Raw genomic sequence first — 13,457 nt, forward strand, 5'->3', positions numbered from 1 at the left:
TTGGGACTCGCTGTCTGTAGCTTGGTGTTGTTTACATTATCGTCAGCATATTTTAAGTGATTTGAAGCTGAAATTACTTTTTTAAAACACTCTTCTTATACCAATACAGTATTGGATAATGAATTTGTTTGAAAACCAGGCTTTAATCACTGATAATAGGTGCACAGTCAGTGATTCCATGAGCGCTCTGGGGCTCAAGCACCAATGGGGGAAAATAAGGTCCCGCACAGTGCAAATCAAATCGCCTGTTCTGTCAAATTATAGTGTGGATGCTTCACAAGCAGAACTGTAACTGTCATTGCAGCGTTTAAAAATATAAAATCCATTTATACAGTGTGTCCCAGCTTTCTTCAAAAGATCTGCGTTTCCCTCATGTTTATTTTTGTATTTGTTTTGCTCTCATTAGTATCTCAACCTAGTAGATGCAGCGTCCGTCAGTTCTGGCAGATTCTACTGTATTTGTTGAAGCGGTTTTCTCCCACTGCTAATTTTAAAAAAAATAGTAATAGTAGATAGTAATTCATAGCCAGACAGCATTTTTGGAAATAGCAACACATGTAATGTGCAATAAAATAAACACTTTATTTGTGTCATCAGTGTCAATTTCAGGCGGAGCTTCATGGTCGGCAAAGTAACACAGCTGAGAGAATGTTTTCCTCTGTCATCCCATCTGGTGCCGTCAGTGTCAGTTTCTCAGCACACAGTACAGTAGTCGCTCAGTGACGAGGTGCAAACAGGTGATTGGTCGATCTGTATGAGCATTTACGAAGGTGAAAGAAAAATGTAAATCTAAATTTTTTATAACAGTGTTTATTTTTTAGCAAAATAAAATGTAAGCCTATTTTTAGGGACCACATCTGTTGTTGTTGATTCCAACTGAGGCACTTCACATAAGGACTAACAAGTTTACATCAGGACTAGCAAGTTTCAAAAGGTACTAGCACAATATTGTTAGTTTCTAACCCTGGCCATGCTATACATGAGGCTCATGCAAGGTTTTGATTCTTTATTTCAAGCTTGCAATGTTTTGTGACAGTTGTTTCTTTGGCATATAATACACCTGATCACTAAGTTTCTCATCTGATGTGGAAGTGGGTAGGGGTATGGGTTGGGGGTAGTATTAATCCTTTTGTAGCTCAGTCTGTAGTTGTTTCATGCTGTTTCTATATTGTAGATACAATATACATGGACCCCACACAGAGGTAGTTTGCCCAGGGGCTTTTGAAAGCCTACTTATGCCACAGGTGTCATCCTGCAATCGGCAGCCAAGCTTCTTTAGACCTACTGCGTTCTGGTGTCCTTTGACTAAAAGGGCTCTGCATGGGACTGGCTGATTGAGTTCTTGTTAAGATGATGGCCTTTTTTTAAAGAGTGTCTCTGATCATTTTACCTGAAGTTACAGATGCAAAATGGGTTTGAATGTGACAGATACAAATTGGCACTGTAGAAAGGCATTGTCCATATTCCTTTTAGACCCCACGCCCCCAGGTTCTGAAAAAAATATTTGAACATGTCCATTTCAGAAAATTTTTACTGAGCATATACCATGTACAATATAATACATACACTTCAAATCCTATCTGGGGGTGAGAAAATAAGCAAGTTCACAGTTTGACAAGATGATAATTTCATCTTCACTGTGATGTGAGAGGTTTTCATTTTCAATTTTTTTCAGTTACAACTATGTCTTCCTCCCTTTTCCCCTGCAGCCTTTGGTTTGCCTCGCAATTGTCTGGACGGGATCACGTCACTTGGCTTCTTTGCTCCAACTCCCATCGTTAGTGGGAGACAGGAGTGTTATTCTTTGACTGACAAGTTGAAATTAAAAACTCGGTTTACTTCAGTTCCTTTGCAGGAACATTTCATCTTTCAAGTGCATGCCGTGTGCTGGAGAGTATGAAGAGATAATGTGATGTTGGTTATCTTATTTTATGTTTCATAATTCATGCATCAGCAGTCGCTACAGTTTTAAAATCAACAATCTGAAGATACAACACCAAGTCCCTTTCCTGTTCCCTTTGACAAAGGTATGTTAAACATACTAAAACATTGGGAAGTTGGCTCTTTTAAACACAAACCCAATATATGTTGCCCAAATATATAGTTGTTCTTACATTTTTATTCATTTTAATCAACTTAAGAAAACTGTAATCCGGAAGATATTGGCTGTTGAATCTGTAACAACCATGAAAAAAAACAGTTACTGAGGTAACTGCAGTCTTCTTGCATGTCATTTTTCCCTCTTGAAATTAAATAGCATGTTTTGATTATTATTATTATTATTATTTATTTCTTAGCAGACGCCCTTATCCAGGGCGACTTACAATGGTTACAAGATATCACATTATTTTTACATACAATTACCCATTTATACAGTTGGGTTTTTACTGGAGCAATCTAGGTAACGTACCTTGCTCAAGGGTACAGCAGCAGTGTCCCCACCAGGGATTGAACCCACGACCCTCCGGTCAAGAGTCCAGAGCACTAACCACTACTCCACACTGTTGTTATCTTTTAATAAGGATCCAGAAAGACAGCAGGGAAATTTGTGACAAATCGACTCTCGTAAGAGTAGCTTGACAAATGAATTTACTGTTTTCAATAAACATAAAAAAATCTACCCAGAGTGATCTGATAACCTGTAACAATGGATGTCATTTCAATTTAAATCAAGTGTGTTGCTGTGTTTCTCTCAACAAGCATGTAATGTGTACACTTAGCTTTTTAAACATGTTTGAATGGATAATAAACTATAAGGGCGATTTTAACATGTAGTTTTGACCTGTACTATTCATGTGATCATGAAATAATCAGTCCTTTTTAAAATACTAAATAGATGTTTTGTACAACATTTACATATGTTTAAAAAGGTGTTGGCCTGGAATTGAATACTAACCGATGATGATGATGATGATGATGATGATAAATCACTCATTAACAGATCAGTTTCAGGAGTTAACCCTTTAACATACTAAGCATTGGCATACATCATTTAACTGCTTGTTTCATTTTGTTAAACATTTCTTTTAGCCCAAATTCCCATGTCATAATTTCTTTAGGTTAAATGTACCGAGACCAGTTTTCTGTGAAGTAGTCTGCAAAGCAGATGCTGCTTTGTGTTGGATCGAATCCAGAAACTGAGCGTCTAGCAGTACCAAGTCTAGCAGTACCATACTTTTTTTATTTTTTAATAGATTAGACCGACCTCAGCTTGTTGCTTATACACTGTGGCTGGTAATGTATCAAAACAGTACGCTTCAAACTGCATTGTGTTGGGAGTTTTATTTCCTGGATTACATAAGGTTTCAATCCTTTTTCTTTACCTGTAGCCAGGATATACAATTCATTGTAGGCAAAAAAAAAAGATAGTTGTTCAGCCTTAAATCTTGAGGAAACCTCAAGGTGGTATCATTATGTATAATTATCATTGTGGTAAGCATAAGGCAGCCAGTGGGATTGTGCAGTAAATTGCTGGTTGATGAGAAGTCAAGTAAGTTAAAGGAGGCTTTCTAATACAAGGGGACAAACATTCAGGAAAATTAGGAGCAGAACCATTTTAAGACAAAAACTAATGTTAGGCAGTGAATTAACCGTCTTAACAGAATTGGATGAAGGATTTCAGAGTGGGGAAATCTGCAAATTGTAGATGTGTAGATGGGCAGCAGTGTGGAGTAGTGGTTAAGGCTCTGGACTCCTGACCGGAGGGTTGTGGGTTCAATCCCAGGGGGGGCACTGCTGTTGTACCCTTGACCAAGGTACTTTACCTAGATTGCGCCAGTAAAAACCCAACTGTATAAATGGGTAATTGTATGTAAAAATTATGTGATATCTTGTAATAATTGTAAGTCGCCCTGGATAAGGGCGTCTGCTAAGAAATGTAATAATAATAATAATAATAATAATATTAATAATAATAATAATAATAAGGACATGAAGTAAGTTTCAGGTGGTCTCTCTTCCTGTACCTGGTGTTTCATAAGTTAATATGAATATAATGTGATATCTTGTAACATTTGTAAGTCGCCCTGGATAAGGGCGTCTGCTAAGAAATGAATAATAATAATAATAATAATGGGCTGTAGGCACCTGTAAGAAGCAGGTAAACAAGAGCCTTGGTTACTGCATTATTGCACTTTTTTGTATTTGTATTATTATTGTGGTTGTTGTTTGTTGTCCCAATATTCATCCGAATAATCCCATGGCTTGTGTAATGCTTCCCCTTCAGTCTTGCGACTGAGTAGCAGCTTTACATACAGTATGTTTTAGAGTACCAGAAATTGACACTTTGATCCAGAACGAATGCTCCCGGTTCTCTTGTGGCCTGTGCTGGGGATCTTTTTGCTCTTTCAGTCTGTTTGCTCAGATGTGGGGGTGCAGTGTTGGCCTGGCATGATAGTTCCAGTCGGCTTCCCTTAGTCATCAAGCAGCATTTCAGCTGGTCACGGATTTTTGATTTGTTGGCATCATTGATCTTAGCTGGAGATACAGGAGGCATTAGACAACAGTTTCTTAACTGTAAGAAAGCAGACTGCTTCATTCTGTTTTAATGAATAAATGTATCAAGTATAATAAATAACATTAAAATACATTGCAAAGTAAACAAACTAGATTTTTTTTTTTCCATTAGGGATGGGCAGCGAGGGGAAACAAGGAAATGTGATTTAATGTCTAACAAATTATATAGCTTTTAAAATCGTTTTTTAATGTTCATTGATGTCAGTCTATAAAGTGAATATTTAATGAGAAATCATTTTAGTGCATTTTTAATGAGACCCCCATATTGAGGGTACTGTAGCTTTATTTTGACTCTGCAGTCAATGAATAAACATGGCCTCAAGAAAGCATGGTGTAGACTATTGTAAATACCATATAATGTATAATTTATTGTAATAACCAATCTGCATTTAAAAATAGTGATTAGGTTTATTCCTGGTTGCAGCAATCTTGACATTGATACATCTGTTTGTATATTTTTTTGTTAACATTACAGCCCTCGTTGTTTGCCGAAGCATATCTGTGGGGTTTGAGTTGTATTGTAATTTTTGAGACACCCATAGGTAAATATCTGTTCTGTGACAAGAACAAGCACTAGAAAATTAAGTTTCCCGAAATTGAATTTTAGGGGGAAATTAGGAGAAGCTGAATCATGAAGTATATTTACAAGAGCATTTTGCAATGTCAAATCTAAGTAATTATTATAGGTCGTGGAAGAATCACAGTAGAACAAGGAGGCATCAAGATGTTTGTGTTTCACAAGTTGGAAACAAGCTGAGTGATCAAACAATCTTTGTTTCCACCAGCGCTGCACCTCGATAAAGATTGATATTATTTTTTTTAAAGCAGACTGCTGAAGCATTGACCACTCTGGGTTCTATCAGTGTGCTGTGATGCGAACAGATGTCCAATTATTATTGACTGCCTTCATGATGCATCATACTTATATTGTGGCTGATATTTTTTTTATTAAACCCCTCTCTGAGATGGTGGGAAAAGTGGAGGTGCGTGTTTTGCAGTATAGTGCTACTTGTTATTTCTCAAATTCAGTAATTCTCAAGTCCGGTTTCATTGTTTTCCACACTGCCAGTACATCAGCGGGAGCGCTAAATCTAGAGAACCGTTTATCCAACTGTGATGAAAGAATATCACAAATTATTGAATGCATCTGCCTTTAGGTATATATGTATGTATTTCACACCTGCATGTTGACATACAGCAGGCTGTGGTGGTTTTACTTTTTCACTGCTCTAAATTTGTGGAAAGTTATAAACTATTGATTTTGTCAAGGTCACTCTAATCGGTGCTTGTTTGCTTCTTATTGTTGAGGGTTAAAATGTGTCATCATCCCTAATCCTCTTTTTACCTGCAGTCGTCAAGTCTTCTCATGGATACTTGAGGTGGTACAGCTGTGGATAGATGCTGAATCTGCCAGGGAAGATGTCTGAAGCAGGCCAATTTTAATTCATAAAGCAATTTTATTTTACCATTTAATTTTTTTAATCTTGTCTTTCGGTCTCACCAACCATATCTTTTAAAACGATCATTGCTTTGTTGCAACTCTTTTTTCATCTGTAGGTATTATTTCACTGCCACAATCAAAAACTGCTCACTTTCCCATGAGTGAAATCACAAGCCCATATCCGACAGCCAATGGACCCCTGCCTCATTGTTGCTGATTGATTAAATGCGCTCTTTGGGTTTACAGCTACTGTATTGATTAATGATTGGATTAATGATTGATTCATTAATTAAACCAATTAATAAACCGGAGTACCAGAACACAACAGGGGGGTATGAACAGTGCCTCTCATATTTACAGCAGCACAGCACTATACAAATACCCATGCAGTTCAATAGTCTGAAGTCCTTTTAGGCAAGTGCTGGATGTACACCTGTTACATTTCAATGACAGTTTACAATGATTTAAATAAAGCTTACCAATTTATTTTTTTCTGAGATGAGCTCATACACTTAAGCTCCTCCAAATCAGTAGGCAATAAATTACAATGCTGACTAAATTGATTTTCATTTCAGTGACTGACTGGGATTCAAGGGTCGCTACTTCCGCCCTTAATTTAGTAGTCAGTTAAAAAAAAATTAAGAAAAGTTGGTAAAAGAACACTACTTTCCAGAGCACTTCATTAGACCGTTTGGGAAGAGCTTCTCCAGACATCAGATTTCGCCACACCTCGTTACATGCTGCAGTGCTGATGCAGAGCCATTTGGTCCTCATTTTTTTTTTCATTGTTGTTTTCTACCCAGATTGCCGAGATATTCTGCTGCCGTTGATGACTGAGCAGCTGAAGCTCCACCTGGAAAATCAGGAGGAATTGGAAGCCTGCTGTCAGCTTCTCAGCAACATACTGGAAGTTCTGTACAGAAAGGACGTGGTTAGTTCTGTGATAACCCCTGGAAACACTCCTCGACGTCTAGATGATTATTATTATTATTATTATTATTATTATTATTATTATTATTATTATTATTATTATTATTATTTTATTTAGCAGATGCCTTTATCCAAGGCGACTTACAGAGAGTAGGGTGTGTGAACTACGCATCAGCTGCAGATTCACTTACAGCAACGTCTCACTCGAAAGATTAAGCACAAGGAGGTCAAGTGACTTAGGTTTTTTTTTACTTCATCAATTGGTAGTGAATCACCCAAATTAACAATATCTAAAAGTAGCAAATCAGACAAGAAATTAAAAATACTGTAAATTAGGCATACCTAGAGTAAGTCATCATTAGACTTACAGTATATATAAATTGCCTTACTATACAGTATAGTAAGGTAACTTATATATAAACGGTAAGTAATGATAACTCTGACTAGGTAACTCTCACTAATTATTAGATGAGCATTTAAATTTAGAAATATTGGGCACATTTTCAAGTACTAGTAGTAAAAAATCCTTGAAAAAAAACTCGCCCTCTGGACTCGGACCTGACTTGGCATTGACCCTGAGGTGTCGGACTCAATACTGGACTCAAGTCAGTTTTATAATGTGCTTTATAATTTTTCAAAAGAAAAATGATCATCGTCCTTTCAGTTGTGTTAAGGACTATTTGCAGTGATTTATACAGTGTAGTTTATAATTTCCAACTTAATCATTCATATTCAAACATTTATTGTAAAGCCATTCATTTCTTTCATGCTCTTCCCCTCTAAGTGTGCTTAGTGCCAAACAAGTCTTTTGTACGATAAGGAGAATGCTTTTCATAAAATTACAGGAACACATAATGATGCTAATCATTAATTTGCATTTCAAGTTAGAGCTTTCGAAGGATGCAGCAAATAATAAATGACACTACTTCTGGTAAACCAGTTTCCCTTCACCACTTACCCTGCATTGTACAGATCTGCATTGCATTTGAGGACTACAAAGGTGTATCATGGCTGACCTTTTTCTTTAATTTTGAGGTAGCATTGCTCAAAAGCTCAAGTGGACAAATGTGAAAGTACTTGAGTTACAATTCATGTTACAATGCAGCAGGTGTGTTTCAGTTTGCTGCCAATAAAAATCCATACTGGATATTACTGTGCTGGCTGGCTTTACCCCAAATATAAAAAACAAAACAAAAGCCGAGCTGCTTTGACGAGGACACCCTGGGCACGGTTTTCTAAGCTTTTATGTGTGTAAAAGCTGTCTGAAAGGAAACTGTTTGGGCTGCTTTGATTTTACGCAATTGCGCTCAAACTTCAGCTTCAGCGATCTGGTTTTTAACACTAGGGCTTACCAAATCAGGTAGGGTGTTTTAAACAAACAGAAAAAGGTTGCCAATACAGTTCTGTTAGTTATCCAAGCCTAATACGGTTGATTTTTCCAAACCAGTTTGCTTTGCCCCCTTTTGATATACTTTTATAAAATTAATATAGAACTTGTAAAGACAAAATTTGTCACTGAATATTGTACTTTTCATTTAGTACTACATAGACCATTATCGTCTATTTTATACTGTAGTTAGAGATGATTCATGCATTGTTCCTTTATTTAAGAAAAAACAACAAAAAAGTAAAACATATATATTTTCATTCAAAACTAGGACAAAATCATAAATCCTTCAGTTTGTTTGTAAGGTTCTAAATAGAGGTATGTTTTATTGAGAGGCTAGGACCAGCTTGTGTGTTAAATTATCACATACATTAGTGTTATTCTTCTTTGTTCATTTAAAAGGCAGTATATCAGCCAGCTATGTTTAAGAGTAAAGGAACATCTCTGAAAATACTGGTTGCACTTCAAAATCTAGAATTTATGTAGTGCCTTCATCATGAGAATGTTCTCTTTGAAATGCAGAATCAGGGAAGAGCACAAGACATGAAAGCACAAGAGATCAGATGAGATCGACCCAATCATCCTCCATTAGTACTGGAATGTGTGCATTACAATTGAAATTCCCATTCATCAAAAACTTCACTTGGTTGATTTAAGCACTTGCTGTATATTTTTTCTGTTCTAGGATGATTAATAGCCTGATATTTATAAAATTGGATTAAGACTTTGCCTCCAGACTGACCCAAGCCAAAGAAGAGTAATGCCAAATCTAGAATGAGCTTTGCATTATTTAATTGAAACTTCAACATTACAATGGAGTTCCTAGGTTCCTGATTTTTTTTGTAAGACAAAAAAACCCCCCCAAAAAACGCTTTATACAGCTCATCATCTCGGCTACATTTCCAGTAATTATGGTGCTCCCTCAGTAACAAGCTGTGATTAAACATGACTGTTTAGTGTGCTTTGCGTGGCTCCTGTCATTGACATAAACAGTTTTTCATCCTGTTGAGTTGTGCTGCTTAGGGTAGATAATTGATTTATTTTTTTACAATATAAATGAATGTAATGACAACCATCAGTATTGAGTTTGCCAGATGCTTTTTCTGATTTTATTTTATTTTTTTTGTATCCCGTTGGTTGACCAGGGACCCACTCAGCGACACGTCCAGATAATTATGGAGAAATTATTGAGGACAGTAAACAGGACAGTCATCTCCATGGGACGGGATTCAGAGCTTATTGTAAGTGTCTCTCAATATCAACTTAAAAAACTTTGCTGAATCTTCAATAACTGGATTTTAAATCCCAGGTGGTGAAAAGCAATCAAAGCCTTGTTTAAATCTACTTCGTGTTCAGTGAGCTTTACTCTGAAGATTTGCTTCATCTCCCCATTCCTTTTACAATTTCATTAGAGGCCCTGTTTAAAAACAAAACAGAAACAAAACATACAATGCATGCCTCTTGCATCTGCTAATGTATAAATTGAATATTACCGTTTGTTGTCTATAAACTATATCCGCTTGCTATACATGGCTGAATATCAATGTGTTCCTTTCCACAATACAGCATATTCCTTAAACTATATTTATTTAGCTTCATATTTACTGCTGCAGTATAATTTTTCATTTACAGAACTGTGAAAGGATGTTTAAGAAATAAAGAAATCTGCGTTGACTGGCCGTTATTACCATAGATGTCTCTGCATTATCTTTTTGTTATTATGTTTTACAAGTTATACAGTGATTGCATTTATTTATGCTACAGAAAAATGCACAACCATGTGGATACAGTAAAAAGGGACTTATATTTTTTGTTATATCTTGAATGAGAACCATACTGTGTGCAAGTATTGCACATGTCATCTTAAACACTACAGTGTGTGTAGAACTGACGGTTCACAAGCCAGGGTGTCTGAGGGAAGCAGTATTTATAGTACCTTGTTAAGGCAAGAACCAGTTGACTCGTATTACAAGCACAGATGGACAGACTTTAGATGTGTTTTTTTTTCCTTTGGAGATTTATTACAAGAGTTTTTTTTCACATACTGGGAATGTAGTTCACATTTTTTTTCGTGTTGCTGACACTTGATTAGTTGAGCTGTTGAAGGCCATATCTGGGATGATGCTGTGGCTGTAGATCATGGTGGCCTACTATTGATATTACTGACTCCGAGAATGAGGTATTTATATCCTTGGTATGTATGGCAAGGATGGGTCTACAGTATGTGCATATCGTGTTTGTTTGGTGATCCAAAAACAAAAATATTATTTTTATATATTTTATTCCTTGGTTATTTTGTTAAGTAGTCTAAGTATACAGTAAATAGGTAGGTCCTTCTGTGCATTGAAAAGTATGTGTAATTTCTAAACTTTTGTTTTGTAATGATATGCACAGTAATGCTGTACTACTGGCTATAAAGAATTTGCCTTCACCATGATATAATGAAACACATTTTTAAATGCTGGCAAGTTTGTGGGCATTGATTCCTTATGTAGACATTCTACTGGCTGCTGGTAGCATATCAATGGTTCTTTGGGGATTTGGGTTTTTATGTTCAGTATGCTCACATTATTCACGTTGATGTTGGTAATAAAACACATTTTTAATTTTCCTTGTTTGGGTAGTTTTTTTGTGTCCATGCAGATATAGCATTATAATTTTCTCCAGGAAAAGTAAAATAATGTTATGTTTCATTTAAGATACCCATACATTCATTGGACATTCATGGTAGGATATATTCTCTCCATAAATAGGTCATAGGCACCGTGCAGGATAACACATCTCCCTAGTGTTTATTGAATCATTTGTCGAATGCACGTCAATAACATCTTTATTTAAAAGAAATACCTTTACCTTGACATTGATGTTATGAGATGTGAAGTAATTGCATTGTCTCGTGTCAGTGTTTAACCTCTGACTTGTCTTTCTGATGCACAGACCGAAAGGACTGTTTTTGTTTTATGCTGTCTCTTTGAGTTATACAGCATGCAGTTAATGAAGCTGTCCGTGAAATCTTAACTTACCTAGGTCTGACAGCTAAGTTGGCTCAGTTTGGTGGTGTGGTCATCACTTTTTGGTTTCAATAAATCTTTAAAAAAAAAAAAAAAAAAAAAAAGTATTTAAACTATTTATTTAGTTGTAGATTACCAAATGGTATGCCTATTTATGGAACAGGAGAAAATCTCAAATTAATGTTCCAGGGCTATTTATCTTTTTTTTGATGATCTTTTTAAAAGGACCTTGCAGTGCTTTAGATTGAGGTAACAGATCTGTTAGGTGTACTAAATGAATGACTACAGCCTCTGAGGAGCAGAATGATGGTAGAGTTTCTATCATTTGGTAGAAGCAGCTCTGTACAGATGACTTGTAATATAGTCTAGGGGCTGAGTGGGATGCAATTGCTTCTGTGATGGATCTCGAAAAATGACACGCTACTTTGCTTGCTCTTTGTTTTATTTCCAGATGTACTCAGAAAGCGATCTATTGAATTTACATCAGGCAAAGACTTCGCTGTCAGCACTTTGTGGCTCTTTAAGCTGACAGGTATTGCTCAGACACAAGCAATGTTATAGTTATTAGCCTGACAGAACATGGACCTGCATGGAAGGGATGCTCTTTATCCATCTTGAATATTCCTGTTTCTATAACTCTAGGCTACGATCCATCCCTTAGTCGTCGGGGACATCAATTCCAATACACTAAACATTGTGCGCCATGTTGTTTTAACAAGGATCTCCTTTGTATATATTCCCAATGTTACATTACATGAATATACAGTACAACCACATTTATAAAAAGAGAATGTAGAGAAATCGCTATTTTGTTTAAGGCTGCTGACTGCTAGCCTTTGTATAGTTTTCACTGAAGACAGTAACAAAGACTGAAAAATTCATAAGGATCAGACCTTTTAATGAAGTCCTTCAGATTGGGAATTCTTTTGCGGTTTTTGGTATGTGCTTCAGGGCATGTGCTAATGTGGTCCATGACTCCAAGTGAAGCATTCTTTTTACTATGTTGTCTTGAGGAAAGCACAGGATAATCCAGCTTCTGTTGCTAGAGCTCTGGATGGCACTTGATGCTGCATTTTCTTCTTCATTTAATTCTTTCATATCTTGCAAACCAGCAACATGTCATCTTGAGCCAAGTATTCAGGCTTACTTTATTAAGCAAGAGTTTCTTATGCACTTAAGGACTGAGATGACTTACTTTATAGTAGGCAGTACAATATTCATGAGCAATGGCGTCTCTATGAAAGTAAATCATTCTGTAACTGTTTTGTACGTTAACCTCATCATATTGACACTAAAATTATCAATGAGAATTGTGGTTGCAAAAGTAAATATATACAATTGCGTTTGGTCACTTTTGGTTTAGGAGCATGTGCAGTCCTCATCAAAATTCAAGCCGTGAGCGTTAGCACAGCTTTTAAGCATTACATTTGAAACAGTCCATTATAATTTAATGAACACCAAGATTGGCTTGAATTTTTAAAGGGGCCCTACCCATTTAAGATTCAGTACAGTCCTGGGAAGATCTCTCAGTAATAACCCTGATAATGATTCTCATTTCTTGATGTCGACCAAAGTGTTGCAAGATTGAAATGCAACCAGTGCTCGGAATTCCTGACCTTGTTCTTCTATGATTTAGATTTACGCCTTTTATGCCAGTGTTGTACATTAGAATCTAGATCAGAAGTCTGATCACGGTGGACAAGATGGAAATAAAGCACCAACACTGAAACCTGGAATTAGCATTATGTTTTCAGTTTAGGTGTACACTGTCCTCCAACTATTTACAAGGAGTGATAAAAGCAGACTAAATTCAAAAAACAGAAAAGGCACAATATGAATGAGAATCTGGATCCAACAGGATCATAGTCGGTCACTAGAAAGAACATTTGTCAACCAAAGCATTTGATAAGCACTTTTAAAATATATTTGAGGTAAAACGTTTCAACATCCACCTCCTTCTGAAGGCATGGAAGAAAAAAAGAAACTGGAAAACTAAATACTACAGCTACATTTAAAAATAGTTAGTAATCATTTTGAAAATTGCCATCCATCCCATAATAGCTGATCAATACATGAGTGCCTCATTCTGATTGAGGGCAGCTTGTAGTGGGCAGTGCTCTGGCAGTGGTGAGGCATTGCTCATTGTTCTGGGTTATTGGCTTGAACTCCTCAC

At 36.4% G+C, this 13,457-nt stretch overlaps 1 protein-coding gene across 4 annotated transcripts in view; it reads left to right on the forward strand.

Moving 5' to 3' along the window:
* The window catches only part of LOC117418396 (dedicator of cytokinesis protein 1), a 198,132-nt gene that overhangs the window by 51,841 nt on the left and 132,834 nt on the right, over window positions 1-13,457 (forward strand). For all 4 annotated transcript variants that reach the window (XM_058985202.1, XM_058985203.1, XM_058985204.1 and 1 more), the window contains exons 26-27: window positions 6,760-6,887; window positions 9,419-9,514. In XM_058985202.1, coding sequence (XP_058841185.1) covers window positions 6,760-6,887; window positions 9,419-9,514 — 224 coding nt within the window. The remainder of the gene's footprint in view (window positions 1-6,759; window positions 6,888-9,418; window positions 9,515-13,457) is intronic.

This window comes from Acipenser ruthenus, chromosome 13 (assembly GCF_902713425.1).
Source record: "Acipenser ruthenus chromosome 13, fAciRut3.2 maternal haplotype, whole genome shotgun sequence".
Lineage (NCBI taxonomy): Eukaryota > Metazoa > Chordata > Actinopteri > Acipenseriformes > Acipenseridae > Acipenser > Acipenser ruthenus.